The sequence below is a fragment of the Oncorhynchus kisutch genome, linkage group LG4, assembly GCF_002021735.2.
Source record: "Oncorhynchus kisutch isolate 150728-3 linkage group LG4, Okis_V2, whole genome shotgun sequence".
NCBI classification, from domain to species: domain Eukaryota; kingdom Metazoa; phylum Chordata; class Actinopteri; order Salmoniformes; family Salmonidae; genus Oncorhynchus; species Oncorhynchus kisutch.
Window position 1 is genome coordinate 82,165,557 of NC_034177.2, and position 16,728 is coordinate 82,182,284.

General features: G+C 42.3%; 1 protein-coding gene across 1 annotated transcript; it reads right to left on the reverse strand.

The window, feature by feature from the left end:
• Positions 1-354: 354 nt before the first annotated feature.
• Positions 355-16,280, reverse strand: LOC109879055 (S-adenosylmethionine synthase). The gene is made up of 9 exons (XM_020471244.2): positions 16,018-16,280; positions 8,542-8,619; positions 7,807-7,929; positions 7,325-7,581; positions 6,095-6,220; positions 5,851-5,943; positions 5,502-5,684; positions 5,141-5,274; positions 355-4,809 (listed from the first exon to the last, which is right to left on the reverse strand). Exons 1-9 carry the CDS (start codon positions 16,085-16,087, stop codon positions 4,707-4,709), a joined length of 1,167 nt encoding a protein of 388 aa, XP_020326833.1. The 5' UTR covers positions 16,088-16,280; the 3' UTR covers positions 355-4,706.
• Positions 16,281-16,728: the final 448 nt, after the last annotated feature.

Sequence of the window (16,728 nt, forward strand, 5' to 3'; positions counted from 1 at the left end):
AACTGAATGCCTTCAACTGAAATGTGTCTTTGGCATTTAACCTAACCCCTCTGAATCAGAGAGGCGAGGGGTGCTGCCTTAATCAACATCCACGTCTTTGGCTCCCGGGAACAGTGGGTTAACTGCCTTGCTCGGGCAGAACAACAGATTCTTACCTTGTCAGCTCGGCTACCTAATTATGTCAATGGAATAAAATAAATGTCTTGGAAATTATACAAATAAGTTATCAAAGTTCAACATATAATATATTAACTTGGAACAGTATGTAGACACCTTGCATACCAAGTTCATGAGTGATGTGATAAAACCAGTAACACCATGCATAACAACCCAAACACATGCTCTATACACAGCTTTCTGTTTTTAAATATTTTTTATTGTGAACAATTATTTACATTTTCAAGATTCTACGCCAACTGTTAAGACTGTGAGTTGGAGGGTGGGGGGAGAACAACATACAGTAACTTCTAGGTAAAGAGGGGCGGGGGGGGCAAACTTCCTTAGGACAACAAGGTTGGGACACAGGAAGAGGTGATAGCTAGATCAGTACAGCTGACTACATCACAAGGCTACAATGACTCAGGTGCAGAGGGTGAAGGGCAGAAACACCTGCATTTATGTAGATAAAAATGAAACCCCTCAGGATGGTTTATAACAATGTGCAGGTAAAGCATCTGTGGTATTTCAAGTCCTTTACTTATGGTTTCACTAACTCCGCACTCTGAAATATTTTGGAAGACTGTTTTATACACTATTCCCCTACTAGGTCCTTAACGGTCCAAAGCAGCACTTTTTATATATATAAAACACTGGGAAATCAAGTTTTTGACTGCATTGGGGCCCAGCGACTCAGAGTAAGACTTATAATGTAAACAGACAAGAGTCTATACAAAATACCTCTATACAGAGAGAGAGCTTATCACTGCTTTTCAAATAAGACTCAAGTGAATGTCTCAAATGGTTTGAGAAAATGGATGAAAGGGAAATTCTGTCAACATAAAATACTTCTGTCATGTTTGTTTGGGAAGCTCAATGTTATTATCCTCAGAAAGAACCATCTCAGGCATATACAATTGTACAAATGTAGAAGCTTTAAGATGTCCACAAAATAATATACCTACTGTTGGCAGCATGCACTTTGGCAATTTATTCATAGACTATTTATGCCTATAGCAAAATAATCACAACAATTAACTCACAATCAAGTCAGAATACTAAATACATCAAACCTTATCAGCCATCAGAGATGAGAACAGTTAATTCATTCAAGGCAGCTAATATTGTTTACAGCGAGATCCCAGCAGCAGCTCTACAGTAGCTCTAGACTACAGATGAAGATACAAAAAGCATTGTCAAACAGGACTGAGCAGGGGTTCATAGACACATCATAAAGCATTATAAGGCCTTATGAACAGTTATTAAGCATCCTTATGGTGCCTTATAAGTGGTTATAAAGCCTTATTATTCAAAGCTATGTCTACTGCTAGATTTGGTCAACTGTCACACACTGGGATAAGAGACCTGTGTCGTCCTACATACCTGTTGTTGGTGTTGTGTAGTAGTAGTAGTAGTGCATTGTAAAAACTGCCCTGCAGTATCGATGATATAATTACTAAATTAAGACTTTTGTGAATTTGATCTTTACAAAGCTACATATAATATAAACCAGTTTGATACAGAGCAAAGATTAGAGTTGTAACTGAATCCGAAAACCAAGTTAGAAGGTGATATCCCTTCTAATATTTGGTTGATTGAAGGATGTGGTTTGAACCTGCAGATACATATTCCGCTTTGATAAAGGATGACTACCAATACAGGATTTATAGCACCATCTTGAGGTGATATGGACAGAGTGGAGGGGATAATATCGTTTTATATATTTTTTTTGAAAAAAAATTGTAATCGTTATTAAAATTTTAATTTTTACATTTTTTAAATATAACATTACAAATTACAATACAATACAAACACAAGACATCACTACATGTATATTTTTTCTAAATAAACATAAAATAGCATTCAAAAGTAGTGACGAGCGTCACAATTAACCCTCAGCAAAGCCTCGTCCCCAGTGTCCGCTCTGAACGCAGCGAGAGCGAAACGCTCTGAATTTACGAACTACCTGAGCGCACTCTGGCAATCCTGATTGAATTTACAAACGCACCCCAAATCACATGAAAGCCAGTGAGGGCTACGGCACAAACAGAGTTTCCTTCAAAAAAGTCACGTTTAAATGGCTAATTCATTGAATAGTGCACTAGGTGTATTTGCTACTGTGATTCCTGAAATGATTCCTGAAATTGATGGAGTATTTTTTAAATCCGAAATTATACTTGTTACATTGTTTGCTAGCTCAGCTGGTTAGCTAGCTCTCAGTCTAATTTGACCACCAAACGTTGCTAGCTAGCCAGTTAATATAACTTGTTTTCTAAAAATTTATGTTAGCTAGCTAAATTCGCAATGTTATGAATAAAACTCCCATTGCTGTCAACATTTTTCAGTATGTTTTTGCATGTAATATTAATTAATGATTGATTAATTAATCTTATGCTACTCATAAATAACATACATTTTCCGAAACTAATCCAATCTGTTACTTGGACTTCCTGCACTTTTTACTGTAATGGTATTTCAGTTTAGATCAAATCAAATTGTTTTTATCACATGCGCCGAAAACAACAGGTTTGTGAAATGCTTTAGGTAGTCTGATATTTTAGTCTTCCGAAACCGGCTGTCATTATAAATGCAGGTTGCGGTTGAATACAAATTCCAAATGTTGGATATTCCCAATCTGGCTGGAATCCAATCGGAATTACACATCATTTAGCAATATAGAGTGATGTGAGTTGCAGGCCTTATGAAATATGTGTTGTATTGTGTGAAACAATAATAACATATTTGCTTAGAATCACACTTGGTGAAAGTCACAGGAAAGCATGAATAATGGATGAATGCAACAACCATGTCTCTGCCACTAACAAATAGTCATGGGTGGTAACTCTACAATTCACTCGAACGGCAAGGCATTCTGTGAATATTGCAAATAAGGTGTGTGTTAATTTAACACCCTCATGCTGTGCATAAATCAATAGAATAAATGCTTTAATCCAGTTGACATTAGTAAAATTTGTTTTCTCTTTCATCTCTGCTTCTCTCATGCAGACAATACGTTTAGGGGCCGGTGCAATACCAAAAAAAGAGGGATTCCGTTTGATTGGTTTTCAGGAAATTAACAGCTGTTAAAATGACCCAACATGTTTTTGATAAGATTTCAGTTTGGCTTGGATGCATGCTTTATGTGGTTGAAATACGATCAGCTTTTATGGGGCTGATAAAGATAGCACCTCCACCTTTACAGACGGTCCCTAACCGCTCACTCTGTCTAACTCATAATATTTCCCCACTCCTGTTACGAGTCAAAATGTCCATTTGGTGTATAATGTTTCTGCAATAAATGCTTAATTTTGCAGGAGTTAATATTATATCAGGTTAAGTGAAGGGTTGTAGACCTACAGTATGGTCACTTTTCCATTTAACCCATCTGAACCGAACAGTTCCCTTGACGTGCATTTTGAAGTCCGAGTCTTGTGACTATCGAATTTGTGTAGCGTCTCACAATCATCACACATAACATAGCTGGCACTGTTACCACGTTACCAAATCTTTCCCTGGCCTTACCTTCTATTTATTTTCAACACTCCATTTCTCAGTTTTTCTCTTATTGAATTAAACTCCGACATTGTCCTTTTTTTGCCTCAGTGGATGGGACAAACTTTTTCTGTCCAAATTCCCAAAAGACGTTGAGAATTTGCATGTATTGGGCACGCTACAGTTAGGTGCTCAGGCTACGCACTAACGCCAGATAAAAATAGCCCATAGGTATGAATTGCACAAGAATTCTACATTTATGAATTTGAATGCACTGTTTTCTCTTTATTCAACCTGCCCGCCCTTCATCCACACAATAGTGTATTTCATGCCCCTAAACCCGACTGCTGGTTATGATTCCAACCACACATCACTAATTCACAGTTTTGAGGCTAAATGCTCTGCTTTATATATATATATATATATATATATATATATTCAATATTTAACTTTATTTATTAATTGTATTTGTTTCTTTGTTTCTTTGTTTAATAGCAGAAGTGACAATGGAATCACTATTTGTCCAGAGTGAGTGTGAATAAATACTTCTAACATGTCATTGTTTTGATACTAAGGCACAAGTGAGACACTATACAAAGGACACCTTTTATCTGAATGAAAATGTGTGGATTGTCTGATTAAAATCACAGTGAGTTCATCCTCTCTCTTGACTGAAATGTTTGATGTGATAGACAAAGAGATGGAGGAGAGAGAGAGGGAGGGAGGGAGGGAGGGAGGGAGAATAGAGATTCCCCTCTATAAATTGCATCCCTCTTATTCAAGATAAGAAGCATTAACAAACAAACCCCTCTATGGGCTACAATCACATAAATGATTGTTTAGCACTAACCAAAAACATATCCCTTCACCCTAATCCTAAACCTTAACCTCAACACTAGCCAATGAAAAAGCAGAACCATTTGTGGTTGTAGCCTGTAGAGGGGGCCTGTTTTCTATCTCTGGGAGGGATCGTTATATGTTGTTTAAGAGCTTGTTATATATTTGGCCACGGGGGTGTTTAAGAGTTTGTTATATACTTGACCACCAGGGGGAGATGTTTAGTAGTTGAGCTCCTTGGGGACTTCCCAGGTAAACTCACTCCGGCCAAAGTGGCCGTAGCACGCTGTCTTCTGGTAGATTGGCCTCTTCAGGTTCAGTTCCCTGTGGCGAGAGAGATAAAACACATATCAGAGGTGGGAAAGACACCTGTAACATCAGTTGCTACACAAATGTACACTACCACTGCTTGTGTAACTTAAAAGTCCACACAAATCTGTCAATGACATGATAAGCATGACCAACTTGAACTGAGTGAACTAAAACAGTAGAGCTCTCAAGATGGGTTCCGTAATTGAGCTAATAATATGACCTTCAAGCTGATATAGACCTCTATGGTTAATAGTGATGTGTGCGATGATCTACAACTACATGTTACAAACAACAGTTTTCCTTTGATGACAAGCTGGAGTGACTGCAGAGGTAAGGTGTTTACCGGACAATGACACCAGGTCGTAGGTCAAAGTTCTTGTTTACGATCTGCAGCAGCTCTCTCTCAGACTTTTGTGACGAGCCGTAGGTGAACACGGAGATGGACAGAGGGTGAGCCACTCCGATAGCGTAGGATACCTACAGTCACACACACACCGAATGCTCTCAATGCTAACGTCAACATTTGAGACTTAACACAAACCACTGATAAAATCTACAGCGTTAGTGACAATAATGACAATATAAAGTAAAAAGGAATTAGCTGATGTCAGTTCTGTCAGGAGAACTAATGTATTTGGTTGGTATTATATTGAGGAGGAGAACCCATAAAGTGGAGAACCTAGAGAACTGTGATGAGACCTCACCTGAACCAGCACCCTCCTGCACAGTTTGGCCTTGACCAGGGACTTGGCCACCCAGCGGGCAGCATAGGCAGCCGAGCGATCCACCTTGGAGAAGTCTTTACCAGAGAAAGCTCCCCCACCGTGGGCCCCCCAGCCTCCGTACGTATCAACGATGATCTTCCTACCTGTCACTCCAGCATCACCCTGGCAGAGGAGGAAGAGGGGGTTGATATTATGGTTGCTTTAAGATCTGATCTTGAATAATACCCTTTGGTCTTTAAAGAATGAGAGATGTGGGTGTGAAGGTGATGTGAGTAAACTTGTGTTTGTTCACATGTGTGATTGCACCAGTTTAGGTTCTGAAATTCACCTGGGGTCCTCCGATGACGAAGCGTCCACTGGGCTGAAGATGGTAGATGGTCTTATCATCCAGGTACTTAGCCGGAACCACTACCTTGATCACCTGGTGGGAGGGGCATAATAGATTGTGTCTGTATGAAGCCTTTCATTCAGCATCAAAGTGCTTTACATTGCATTTACCACCAGAGCCACACATACAGATATGTTGGCCGAGTACTGAAATCATCTTCCTAGCAGTAGCATCTACCACATACCTTCTCCTTGAGCACCTCCTTCTGTTCCTCCAGGCCTATGAAGTCATCGTGTTGAACAGAGATGACCACGGTGTGGACCCTTATAGGGATCACTGCCCCGTGCTCCTGCTCATAGTGTACTGTCACCTGAGGGAGGAGAGGAGAGAGGGATGAGGGATGTTCTGCTGTGGGTTTGTTTTTGTGTTTCTCAGTCCTGAAGGCAAGATACTGTCAATGTTTTTGGATGTCAATAAAGTTTTCTGAGGGCCTTGGTGAACTGAACTGAACTTCATGGATTTTATATATATATTTTAATAGCTTTCTCAACCAATCAATTGGAGCTCACCCAAGAGGAAATTGATCACCTCAAAAATGACAATTTACGACATTTGGAGTTCAACTCAGACCCCCCACCCCCAAATACCTGAGTGTAACCCCTCTCACAAGGTCCTATTTTGGGCCAGTCCTCTTCCAGCCCCCCTCAAAAATACCCCTTAAACGTGAGACCCTTCCCTCTTCACTTCCCGCTCATAGGAATCTCAGGAACTCGAGAATTGCCCATTAGGTTACAGCTGCCTGAGGAAGGAATCCATTGGATGTTGGTCTGTTCCATTTCAGCTCCTTGCCCCTTCTCCCAACTTGAACATAAGACATGTAGTGTAGGGCAAACTCAGTGGAGCTTCCACCACATTACTGACACCTATCCAGTCCTTTCAGATCTGTGAATGTTGAAGGCAGTAGGTGCTAGGAGAAGAGGTAGGAACTAGAAGAAAAGGTAGGAACTAGGAGAAGAAGTAGGAACTAGGAGAAGAGGTAGGAACTAGGAGGAGAGGTAGGAACTAGGAGAAGATGTAGGTGCTAGTAGAAGAGGTAGGTACGAGGAGGAGAGGTAGGAACTAGGAGGAGAGGTAGGAACTAGGAGGAGAGGTAGGAACTAGGAGGAGAGTTAGGAATGAGGAGGAGAGGTAGGAATGAGGAGGAGAGGTAGGAACGAGGAGGAGAGGTAGGAACGAGGAGGAGAGGTAGGAAGGAGGAGAGGTAGGAACTAGGGGGTAACAACTTCCTAGTGGCAACCTCTCACTTTTCTTTCTCTCTCTTCCTTACTTCCCTCCCCTTTTCTCTTTTCCCTTTCTCTCTTTCTCTGCTATGAGAAGCCTGTATACAACCCTATACCACTTCTCTCCTCACATATCCCCCTCAGAGAGAGAATGAGGGAGAGAGAGAGTTCATTGGTCATTTTCTTAGTCTCACTTGTGTTTTAGAGTCAGGGCGGAGCCAGGGGATGGTTCCGTTGCGTCTGAGTTCGGCCATCTTGGAATTGAGTTTGTGAGCCAGGACGATGGTGAGAGGCATGCACTCCTCTGTCTCGTCAGTAGCGTAGCCAAACATCAGACCCTGGTCTCCAGCTCCCATGTCTTCCTCTTTCCTGTCGATGTGGACACCCTGAGCGATGTCTGGACTCTGCTGCTCCAGAGCCACCAACACATTACACGTCTTATAGTCAAAACCTGGGGAGAGCGAGAGGAGGGAGAAAGGAAGAGTGAGAGCGAGTGAGAGAGAGAGAGGGGGGAGAGAGAGGAAGTGAAAGAGCGAGAGAAAGAGAGAGTCATTATTATTACCCCTCTATGTTCCTGATTCCATGGATTGTGCTTCCTACACTACAGTATGGATATAGACCAATCAGTTTCAGTAGAAAACATACCTGTTTGATACAACAGAATCCTGTTTCTCACCTTTGTCTGAGTTGTCGTAACCGATGTGTTGTATGGTGTCTCTGACAACCTTCTGGTAGTCTACATTGGCCCGGGACGTGATCTCTCCACACAGCAGCACCATGCCAGTCTTACAAACCGTCTCTACCCAGGGTGAAGATAAGCATTACCACTTTAGAACTGTGTTATAACAACCTAGGACACTTTATATCTTCAGATCAGTGGTATTCTATGTAAGTGTGTCACAAGTTGTGTGTCATTGATTCGTAAGGCATTTCAAAATTTAGCTAGGGATCAATAACAACCATTTATTTTTTTGAGTTCATAGTGTAGAATGAACACTTGTGTCATTAGGTCAATATCCCAATATGTGGTCAGTGGGTTTCTTATGTGTTGTGTCCCAACTGTTGTAATAGTTTATTTCTTGGAAGTTAAGAAGGTATGTTAGAGAATATGAAAGGGTTTGAGTTGAAACAAAGTAGAAAGAAGTGCTTCAGACAGAACTCAGTAGGAATAAAAGGTGAAATGCTTTTGGAACGTTGCTGTTGTTTGTTGCTCTGTGTGTTTCACTTAAATGTGTCCCCTTCCCTCTAATTTACCACAAGCAACCTTGTATTCTGTGTTTCATTTAAATATATCCCCCAACCCAAGCAACATTGTATTCTGTATGTTACATTCAAATGTGTGCGGCCCTCACTCACGAAACATCTTGTTATTCTGTGTTTCATTTAAATGTGTCCCTCCACCCTCACTCACCACAGGCGACCTTGGCATTTGGGTCCTGCTTCAGGTGAGCATCCAGGACAGCATCACTGATCTGATCACAGATCTTGTCTGGAGAAGAACAAAGGATAGAAAGAGGACAAGAGTAAATGAATGAGAGAGGCCCGCCACCCAGCACATGGCTTGAATCATAAGCACACTGAAACAAAGTGTATTTGAGCGTGATGCGAATTAATAATTTCCTCATGAACAGGATTGTACCCATTGAACTTGTGAAACTTTTAAAAAGTGACACATTCCTTTTGCTGGGATAATCCTAGAGTACAAAAGAGCAGCAATTTTCACAACCAATGTTTTCCCCACCACACACAGTCCAACAGCTCTGTCTGAATGCAGGCTTATACAGTGTGCTGCATGAAGGATTGAGTCAAATTGTAACTGGCTAAATGTATTATGTACCATTGATTTACAGTACGTTATTCGTTCAAGGTGAAGTCCAGTTTGCACTGTACAGATTTGACCTTGCCTCTCACAGCAGAAAAATAATCCTGCAGCAACAGGAAACGTGAATGATTATAATTCATGAACATTTTAGTATGGGTTGATATATTTTTCATCAGGGCAAATCAAGTCTGACATTTTAAAGTGGAAATTAGCCTTTTTAAATCTTGAATACACTACAATTTCCATTTCCTTCTGCTCATTCCAGTTCCCAGTGGGTTTTCAAACTGTCACAGTGTCACTGCACAGCAGCGGTAGAACAATGCCACAGTCCCCTGCATTCATCTTCTCTCCCTCTCTGTCTGACCACTCTGGCTTACATCAACACCAACATTCCATTTTTAATGGTACATACGATGTTGATTATCAGTGGAACAGTTGGACATTGGAACAATAGCTTGGAAAGACATATGGGTGTCAGTTGTGTCTGCTTCGGCCAACAAGCAACCATGTACCCAGTGGACAAATATTGTAGATCCGCTATCTCTTCCACTGTGGGAGGAAGGAGGCCTAACCAGTTTCCACTATGTGTGGGAAAAGCCCAGCCTGTCTGCAAGGTCAAGCCAACGATACACTGTAGCAAAGAACCTGGTGGCTTTCCGAGAGAGAGAGAGAGAGAGAGAGAGAGAAAGACAGAGAGAGAGAGAGAGAGAGACAGAGAGAGAGAGAGAGAGAGAGAGAGAGAGAGAGAGAGAGAGAGAGAGAGAGAGAGAGAGAGAGAGAAATTCATAGACAGAGGACTGACCATCAATTATATAAACATTTTGAGACTGTACAATGTTTGTTATTTACAAAGCTCATGAGGCATTTATACATTATATTCTTCAAGAAACAATTTAAGTCCAAAATGGATATAGCAACTAAGGATTCTAGCTTTAAGAAATTAAACAGGCTTTCGAGAACACAGAGATATACAAATGAAGTATAGGCCTATACTTTGTTGTTGTGGCAACATCCCTAACAATTTCATTTGTATTTATTTATTTATCTGTTATTTTACCAGGTTAGTTGACTGAGAACACATTCTCATTTACAGCAACGACCTGGGGAATAGTTATTAGGTGACCGTGATGGTTTGAGGGCCAGATTGGGAATTTAGCCAGGACACCGGGGTTAACACCCCTACTCTTACGATAAGTGCCATGGTATCTTTAATGACCTCAGAGGGTCAGGACACCCGTTTAACGTCCCATTCGAAAGACGGATTTGTCTTTTGTATTTGTCCTCCACTTGGCCTGGTGTTTTCTTATCTCATGGTTTGTCTTCAGTGGTGTGACATTGTTCTCCTGATGTGACTGCAGTGGTGTGACATTGTTCTCCTGATGTGACTGCAGTGGTGTGGCATTGTTCTCCTGATGTGACAGCAGTGGTGTGACATTGTTCTCCTGATGTGACAGCAGTGGTGTGACATTGTTCTCCTGATGTGACAGCAGTGGTGTGGCATTGTTCTCCTGATGTGACAGCAGTGGTGTGACATTGTTCTCCTGATGTGACAGCAGTGGTGTGACATTGTTCTCCTGATGTGACAGCAGTGGTGTGGCATTGTTCTCCTGATGTGACAGCAGTGGTGTGACATTGTTCTCCTGATGTGACAGCAGTGGTGTGGCATTGTTCTCCTGATGTGACGGCAGTGGTGTGGCATTGTTCTCCTGATGTGACAGCAGTGGTGTGGCATTGTTCTCCTGATGTGACAGCAGTGGTGTGACATTGTTCTCCTGATGTGACAGCAGTGGTGTGGCATTGTTCTCCTGATGTGACGGCAGTGGTGTGGCATTGTTCTCCTGATGTGACAGCAGTGGTGTGACATTGTTCTCCTGATGTGACGGCAGTGGTGTGGCATTGTTCTCCTGATGTGACAGCAGTGGTGTGGCATTGTTCTCCTGATGTGACAGCAGTGGTGTGGCATTGTTCTCCTGATGTGACAGCAGTGGTGTGACATTGTTCTCCTGATGTGACAGCAGTGGTGTGGCATTGTTCTCCTGATGTGACAGCAGTGGTGTGACATTGTTCTCCTGATGTGACAGCAGTGGTGTGGCATTGTTCTCCTGATGTGACAGCAGTGGTGTGGCATTGTTCTCCTGATGTGACAGCAGTGGTGTGGCATTGTTCTCCTGATGTGACAGCAGTGGTGTGACATTGTTCTCCTGATGTGACAGCAGTGGTGTGACATTGTTCTCCTGATGTGACAGCAGTGGTGTGACATTGTTCTCCTGATGTGACAGCAGTGGTGTGACATTGTTCTCCTGATGTGACAGCAGTGGTGTGGCATTGTTCTCCTGATGTGACGGCAGTGGTGTGGCATTGTTCTCCTGATGTGACGGCAGTGGTGTGGCATTGTTCTCCTGATGTGACAGCAGTGGTGTGACATTGTTCTCCTGATGTGACGGCAGTGGTGTGGCATTGTTCTCCTGATGTGACAGCAGTGGTGTGGCATTGTTCTCCTGATGTGACAGCAGTGGTGTGGCATTGTTCTCCTGATGTGACAGCAGTGGTGTGGCATTGTTCTCCTGATGTGACTGCAGTGGTGTGGCATTGTTCTCCTGATGTGACAGCAGTGGTGTGGCATTGTTCTCCTGATGTGACAGCAGTGGTGTGGCATTGTTCTCCTGATGTGACTGCAGTGGTGTGGCATTGTTCTCCTGATGTGACAGCAGTGGTGTGACATTGTTCTCCTGATGTGACGGCAGTGGTGTGGCATTGTTCTCCTGATGTGACTGCAGTGGTGTGACATTGTTCTCCTGATGTGACTGCAGTGGTGTGACATTGTTCTCCTGATGTGACAGCAGTGGTGTGACATTGTTCTCCTGATGTGACAGCAGTGGTGTGGCATTGTTCTCCTGATGTGACAGCAGTGGTGTGGCATTGTTCTCCTGATGTGACTGCAGTGGTGTGGCATTGTTCTCCTGATGTGACAGCAGTGGTGTGACATTGTTCTCCTGATGTGACGGCAGTGGTGTGGCATTGTTCTCCTGATGTGACTGCAGTGGTGTGACATTGTTCTCCTAATGTGACTGCAGTGGTGTGACATTGTTCTCCTGATGTGACAGTAGTGGTGGAAAAAGTGTTCAATTGTCATACTTGAGTAAAAGTAAAGATGCCTTAATAGAAAATGACTCAAGTGAAAGTCAGTCACCCAGTAAAATACTACTTGAGTAAAAGTAAAGATGCCTTAATAGAAAATGACTCAAGTGAAAGTCAGTCACCCAGTAAAATACTACCTGAGTAAAAGTCTAAATGTATTTGGTTTTAAATATACTTAATTATCGAAAGTAAATGGAATCGCTAAAATATACTCAAGTATCAAAAGTAAAAGTATAAATCATTTCAAATTCCTTATATTAAGCAAACCAGACAGCACGATTTAAAATATATATATATATTTACGGAAAGCCAGGGGCATGCTCCATTATGTAAACATAATTTACAAACAAAGCATTTGTGTTTAATGAGTCTGCCTGAGCAGAGGCAGTAGGGATGACCAGGGATGTTCTTTTGATAAAAGTGTGTAAATTGGACCAATTTCCTGTCAAAATGTAACAAGTACTTTTGGGTGTCAGAGAAAATGTATGGAGTAAAAAGTACATTATTTTCCCTAGGAATGTAGTGAAGTAAAAGTAACATTTGGCAAAAATATAAATAATATAGTAAAGTACTTTACACCAATGGATGACTGTGCATTGTGTGTTGGGCATCACATCACCATGTGTGTGTGAGGAGAGATGTCAAGACAAATAATGTGGCTCATTTCTAGGAAGGGACAAAGAGAACAACTGAAGGTGCCTAGTCTAAAAACATTAAAACATCTAAAACATTAAACAAGTGGAAAACATTTGGAAACGCCTTTTCTGTGTCTCTGAGAGATTTCCCATTATTATGTTATTTATATTAAATCCTTATTTTACCAAGTTGACTAAGTACATGTTGGAAACTGACACACTGTACTGTTAACTCTATTGCTCAATCTCAATAGTAAATAACTTCTCATACATTTCACAATCACTATCTCTGTATGACAGTTTGTGTTTCTGTGAGGGTATGTATACGTATGTATACGTCTGTGTATATGTGTGTGACTGTGTATGTTTCTGGAGGTATTCTCACACAGGGTCAGCAGAGGGTCAACACAGGTTCTGACCAGTTTGGTTAATCTAGCCCAAAGAGGGCAGAATAGGTTTTAGCACTTCTGATTGGATGTGAATTTAACCTGGTTGGAGGGGACGGGTTGTATGAGACATCAGACCGGTTGGTTGCTGTATCAGAATGCACACGTTACAATAACAGCCAAATCAAACAGTAACATTGCACACACACACATACACACACACGTCACTCTCTCTCCCCCGCTCTCTCAGCCATACAACTCTACATCAGACCTCTACTCAACATCCCACTCAGAGAGAAAGAGAGAGACAGATAGAAACAGAGAGAGAGGGGGGGGGGTGGAGAAACTGAGACTGAGAGAGAGAGAGAGAGAGAGAGAGAGAGAGAGAGAGAGAGAGGGTGGAGAGACAGACAGAAAGAGAGAGAAAGAGAGAGAGAGAGAGAGACAGAGAGCGAGAGAGACAGACAGAGAGAGAGAGACAGAGAGAGAGAGAGACTGAGACAGAGAGAGAGAGAGAGAGAGAGAGAGAGAGAGAGAGAGAGAGAGAGAGAGAGAGAAAGAGTGAGACAGAGTGAGAAAGAGAGAGAGAGAGAGAGGGGCGAGGTGGAGAGAGTGGTAATGATGAGAGCCTGCCACATGTCAATGGGGTAGTCTATCAATGGAATACCATCCATATGCTCCCATAGTAAATGTGCTAGTGTTTGTTCAAGGAACACAGACAGATTAACAGCTGTAACTTCCTACTTGCCAATATATCCTCCAGACACTGGCTTCCAGGGCATTATCACTTTTATACAACGGGTTACCAACATATTGAAATAATGTTTTACATATTTTCATAAAAAAATATATATTTTGATTAATTTATTCATACTATTTTATTCTTCCACAAGATACAGTCCCAACACAAATCTAGGGTTGCTACCCAAGCCGGCTGGTCGTTCACTCTATTGGTTCGGTTGCTAGAAACGCAACCCAGTTGTTCAGTCATTTTGATCTGTATCTATGGACGTGACCCAGTCGTTCAGTCTTTTTGTTCTGTATCTATGGGTGTGACCCAGTTGTTCAGCCTTTTTGTTCAGTATCTATGGACGCAACCCAGTCGTTCAGTCTTTTTGTTCTGTATCTATGGACGCAACCCAGTCATTCTTTCTAAATGTTCCATTGGCATACTGGCAACGTTCTTATCCCTTGCTTGCTCGCTAGCCAACTACGGCTAACTTAGTCACATCAAAAAGTGAAGACAGAATAACAACAAAGTAGCTGTATTTGCATTTGTTTAAGCTGTTTTCTAGTGACATTTCTTTGGATACATCCATAACAATGAGCTAATGAGGCGTGATTTCACCTGGCATAGAACATGTGCTCCGCTCCCTCTTCAGGACACACTGTCGTTCAGAGGAGCTAGCCAATAACACATCTAACACAATCACTTCAAACAGAAGCTGGAAAGACTGCAAATTAGCAGAGTTTAATTTGACCTTTTTTCAGTTAGACCTTTTTTGTATATCTCCATAAAAATGATGCCGGCTGAATCATGATTTTGACCAGCTGAGAGACGTTGCCTGCCTGTCTGTCTCGTCCCGACTCACGACACGTTCATTACTATGGGACAGCTGGAGATCGAAACATTGTTGCAAATGTCGGAGAGACAGACTGCAAGGTTTATACAAATCTCCGCTGTTAAAAACTAAACACTGTCTAAAAGAAATGTGAGATAATGTCTAAATGCTTTTTATAGTGGAGATCAAGTGTATAAATACCTGGCTGGGCTGATGAGGCAGTGGATTGTGCAGTCAGATGGAACAGAGTAAATAGGCATTTTAGCATCATCGATTTAGCCGTTGGTAACGGTTTTAACCGTTAGCCAGCTGGAATGCGGTTTTAACAAATCAGCATTCAGGATTAGACCCACCTGTTGTATAGCATACTATATTCCAGGGTATTCAGATGCTACCCTACGAGGCCCGGACTAATGCTGTTTTTTTGTCCTACCTGATAATGAATTGCACCCACCTGATTTGATTGATTGACCTGGTGCTATATACACTTGAACCATGATTGTGTCAAACTGTGGCCATGCATCAAATGTATAATGTGCATCATCAACATTGAGTCACTATTCACACTACATATGATAGGTACAGGCTATTCTTGTGACCCACAGCTAGAGAGTGGGAGTACTGTTAAAGAGCAGGTAGGTAGAGAGCAGGTAGGTAGAGAGCAGGTAGATAGAGAGCAGGTAGATAGAGAACAGGTAGGTAGAGAGCAGGTAGGCAGAGAGCAGGTAGATAGAGAGCAGGTAGAGAGAGAACAGGTAGAGAGAGAAATTAGATAGAGAACAGGTAGGTAGATTGCAGGTAGGTTGAGATTAGGTAGACAGAGCAGGTAGGTAGAGAGCAGGTAGATAGAGAGCAGGTAGAGAGAGAACAGGTAGAGAGAGCAATTAGATAGAGAGCAGGTAGGTAGATTGCAGGTAGGTTGAGATTAGGTAGACAGAGCAGGTAGGTAGAGAGCAGGTAGATAGAGAGCAGGTAGAGAGAGAGTAGGTAGAGAAAGAGCAGGTAGAGAGAGAGCAGGTAGAGAGAGGGCAGGTAGGTAGAGAGCAGGTAGAGAGAGAGCAGGTAGAGAGAGGGCAGGTAGGTAGAGAGCAGGTAGAGAGAGAGCAGGTAGATAGAAAGCAGGTAGAGAGAGATCAGGTAGAGAGAGAGCAGGTAGGTAGAGATCAGGTAGAGAGCAGGTAGAGAGAGAGCAGGTAGGTAGAGATCAGGTAGAGAGCAGGTAGAGAGAGAGCAGGTAGAGAGAGAGCAGGTAGAGAGAGAGCAGGTAGATAGAGAGCAGGTAGGTAGAAAGCCAGTTGAGAGAGAGAAGATATTGAGCAGGTAAAGAGCAGGTAGAACACTCACCTGGATGTCCCTCTCCAACAGACTCCGAAGTGAACATGAAGGACCCATCATCCAGCAGAGTGTCACTCATTTTGACACAGGCAGGTGCTCAGAACCACTAAAAAAACAGAGAGAAACTTTCCAGTGAGAGCTTTATATCCCAGCTCGTTCTCTTGAGAGAGAGAAGGTACAGGGAGAGAGAAAAAAGAGAGTGAGAGGGTTGCTGCCAATTGACTGTCTATCCAACAGAACTCCTGGACTATCTACACATGGTCCTATATATTGCTAAGAAAAAACACACACAAACACACACACACGTCATGTGAACCCCTGGGTGAGACCATTCCAGGGGGAGTTGTTGATGGGAGGGGATTTCAACTTTTCATAAAGCCCCAGTTAACCCTTAGTTCTCTCCACACTCCCGAATGGTGGAAGGAATCTACCACTTCTGTCTTCCACAGGGGTGCTGCTGGAGTCCAGTAACCTTTGTTGTGCTGTAGAAAGCAAAGATTTATCATGAAAATATCCCTCCTCCCTATTCTATGGGTGGTTTAGGTTAGCTCTCCACTAGGTTGGAGCTGGGGCTGTGTAAAGGTATGGAGAGAGAGTGGGGGGCTTTAACATATGATGCAATATATCGTGTTTACTACATTTCTTCAGCTACTTTGGTTTGTCATTATTACTGGATGTAAAAAATTAGTTTTATTGGTAGGGAAATAGGTTAAATATTTG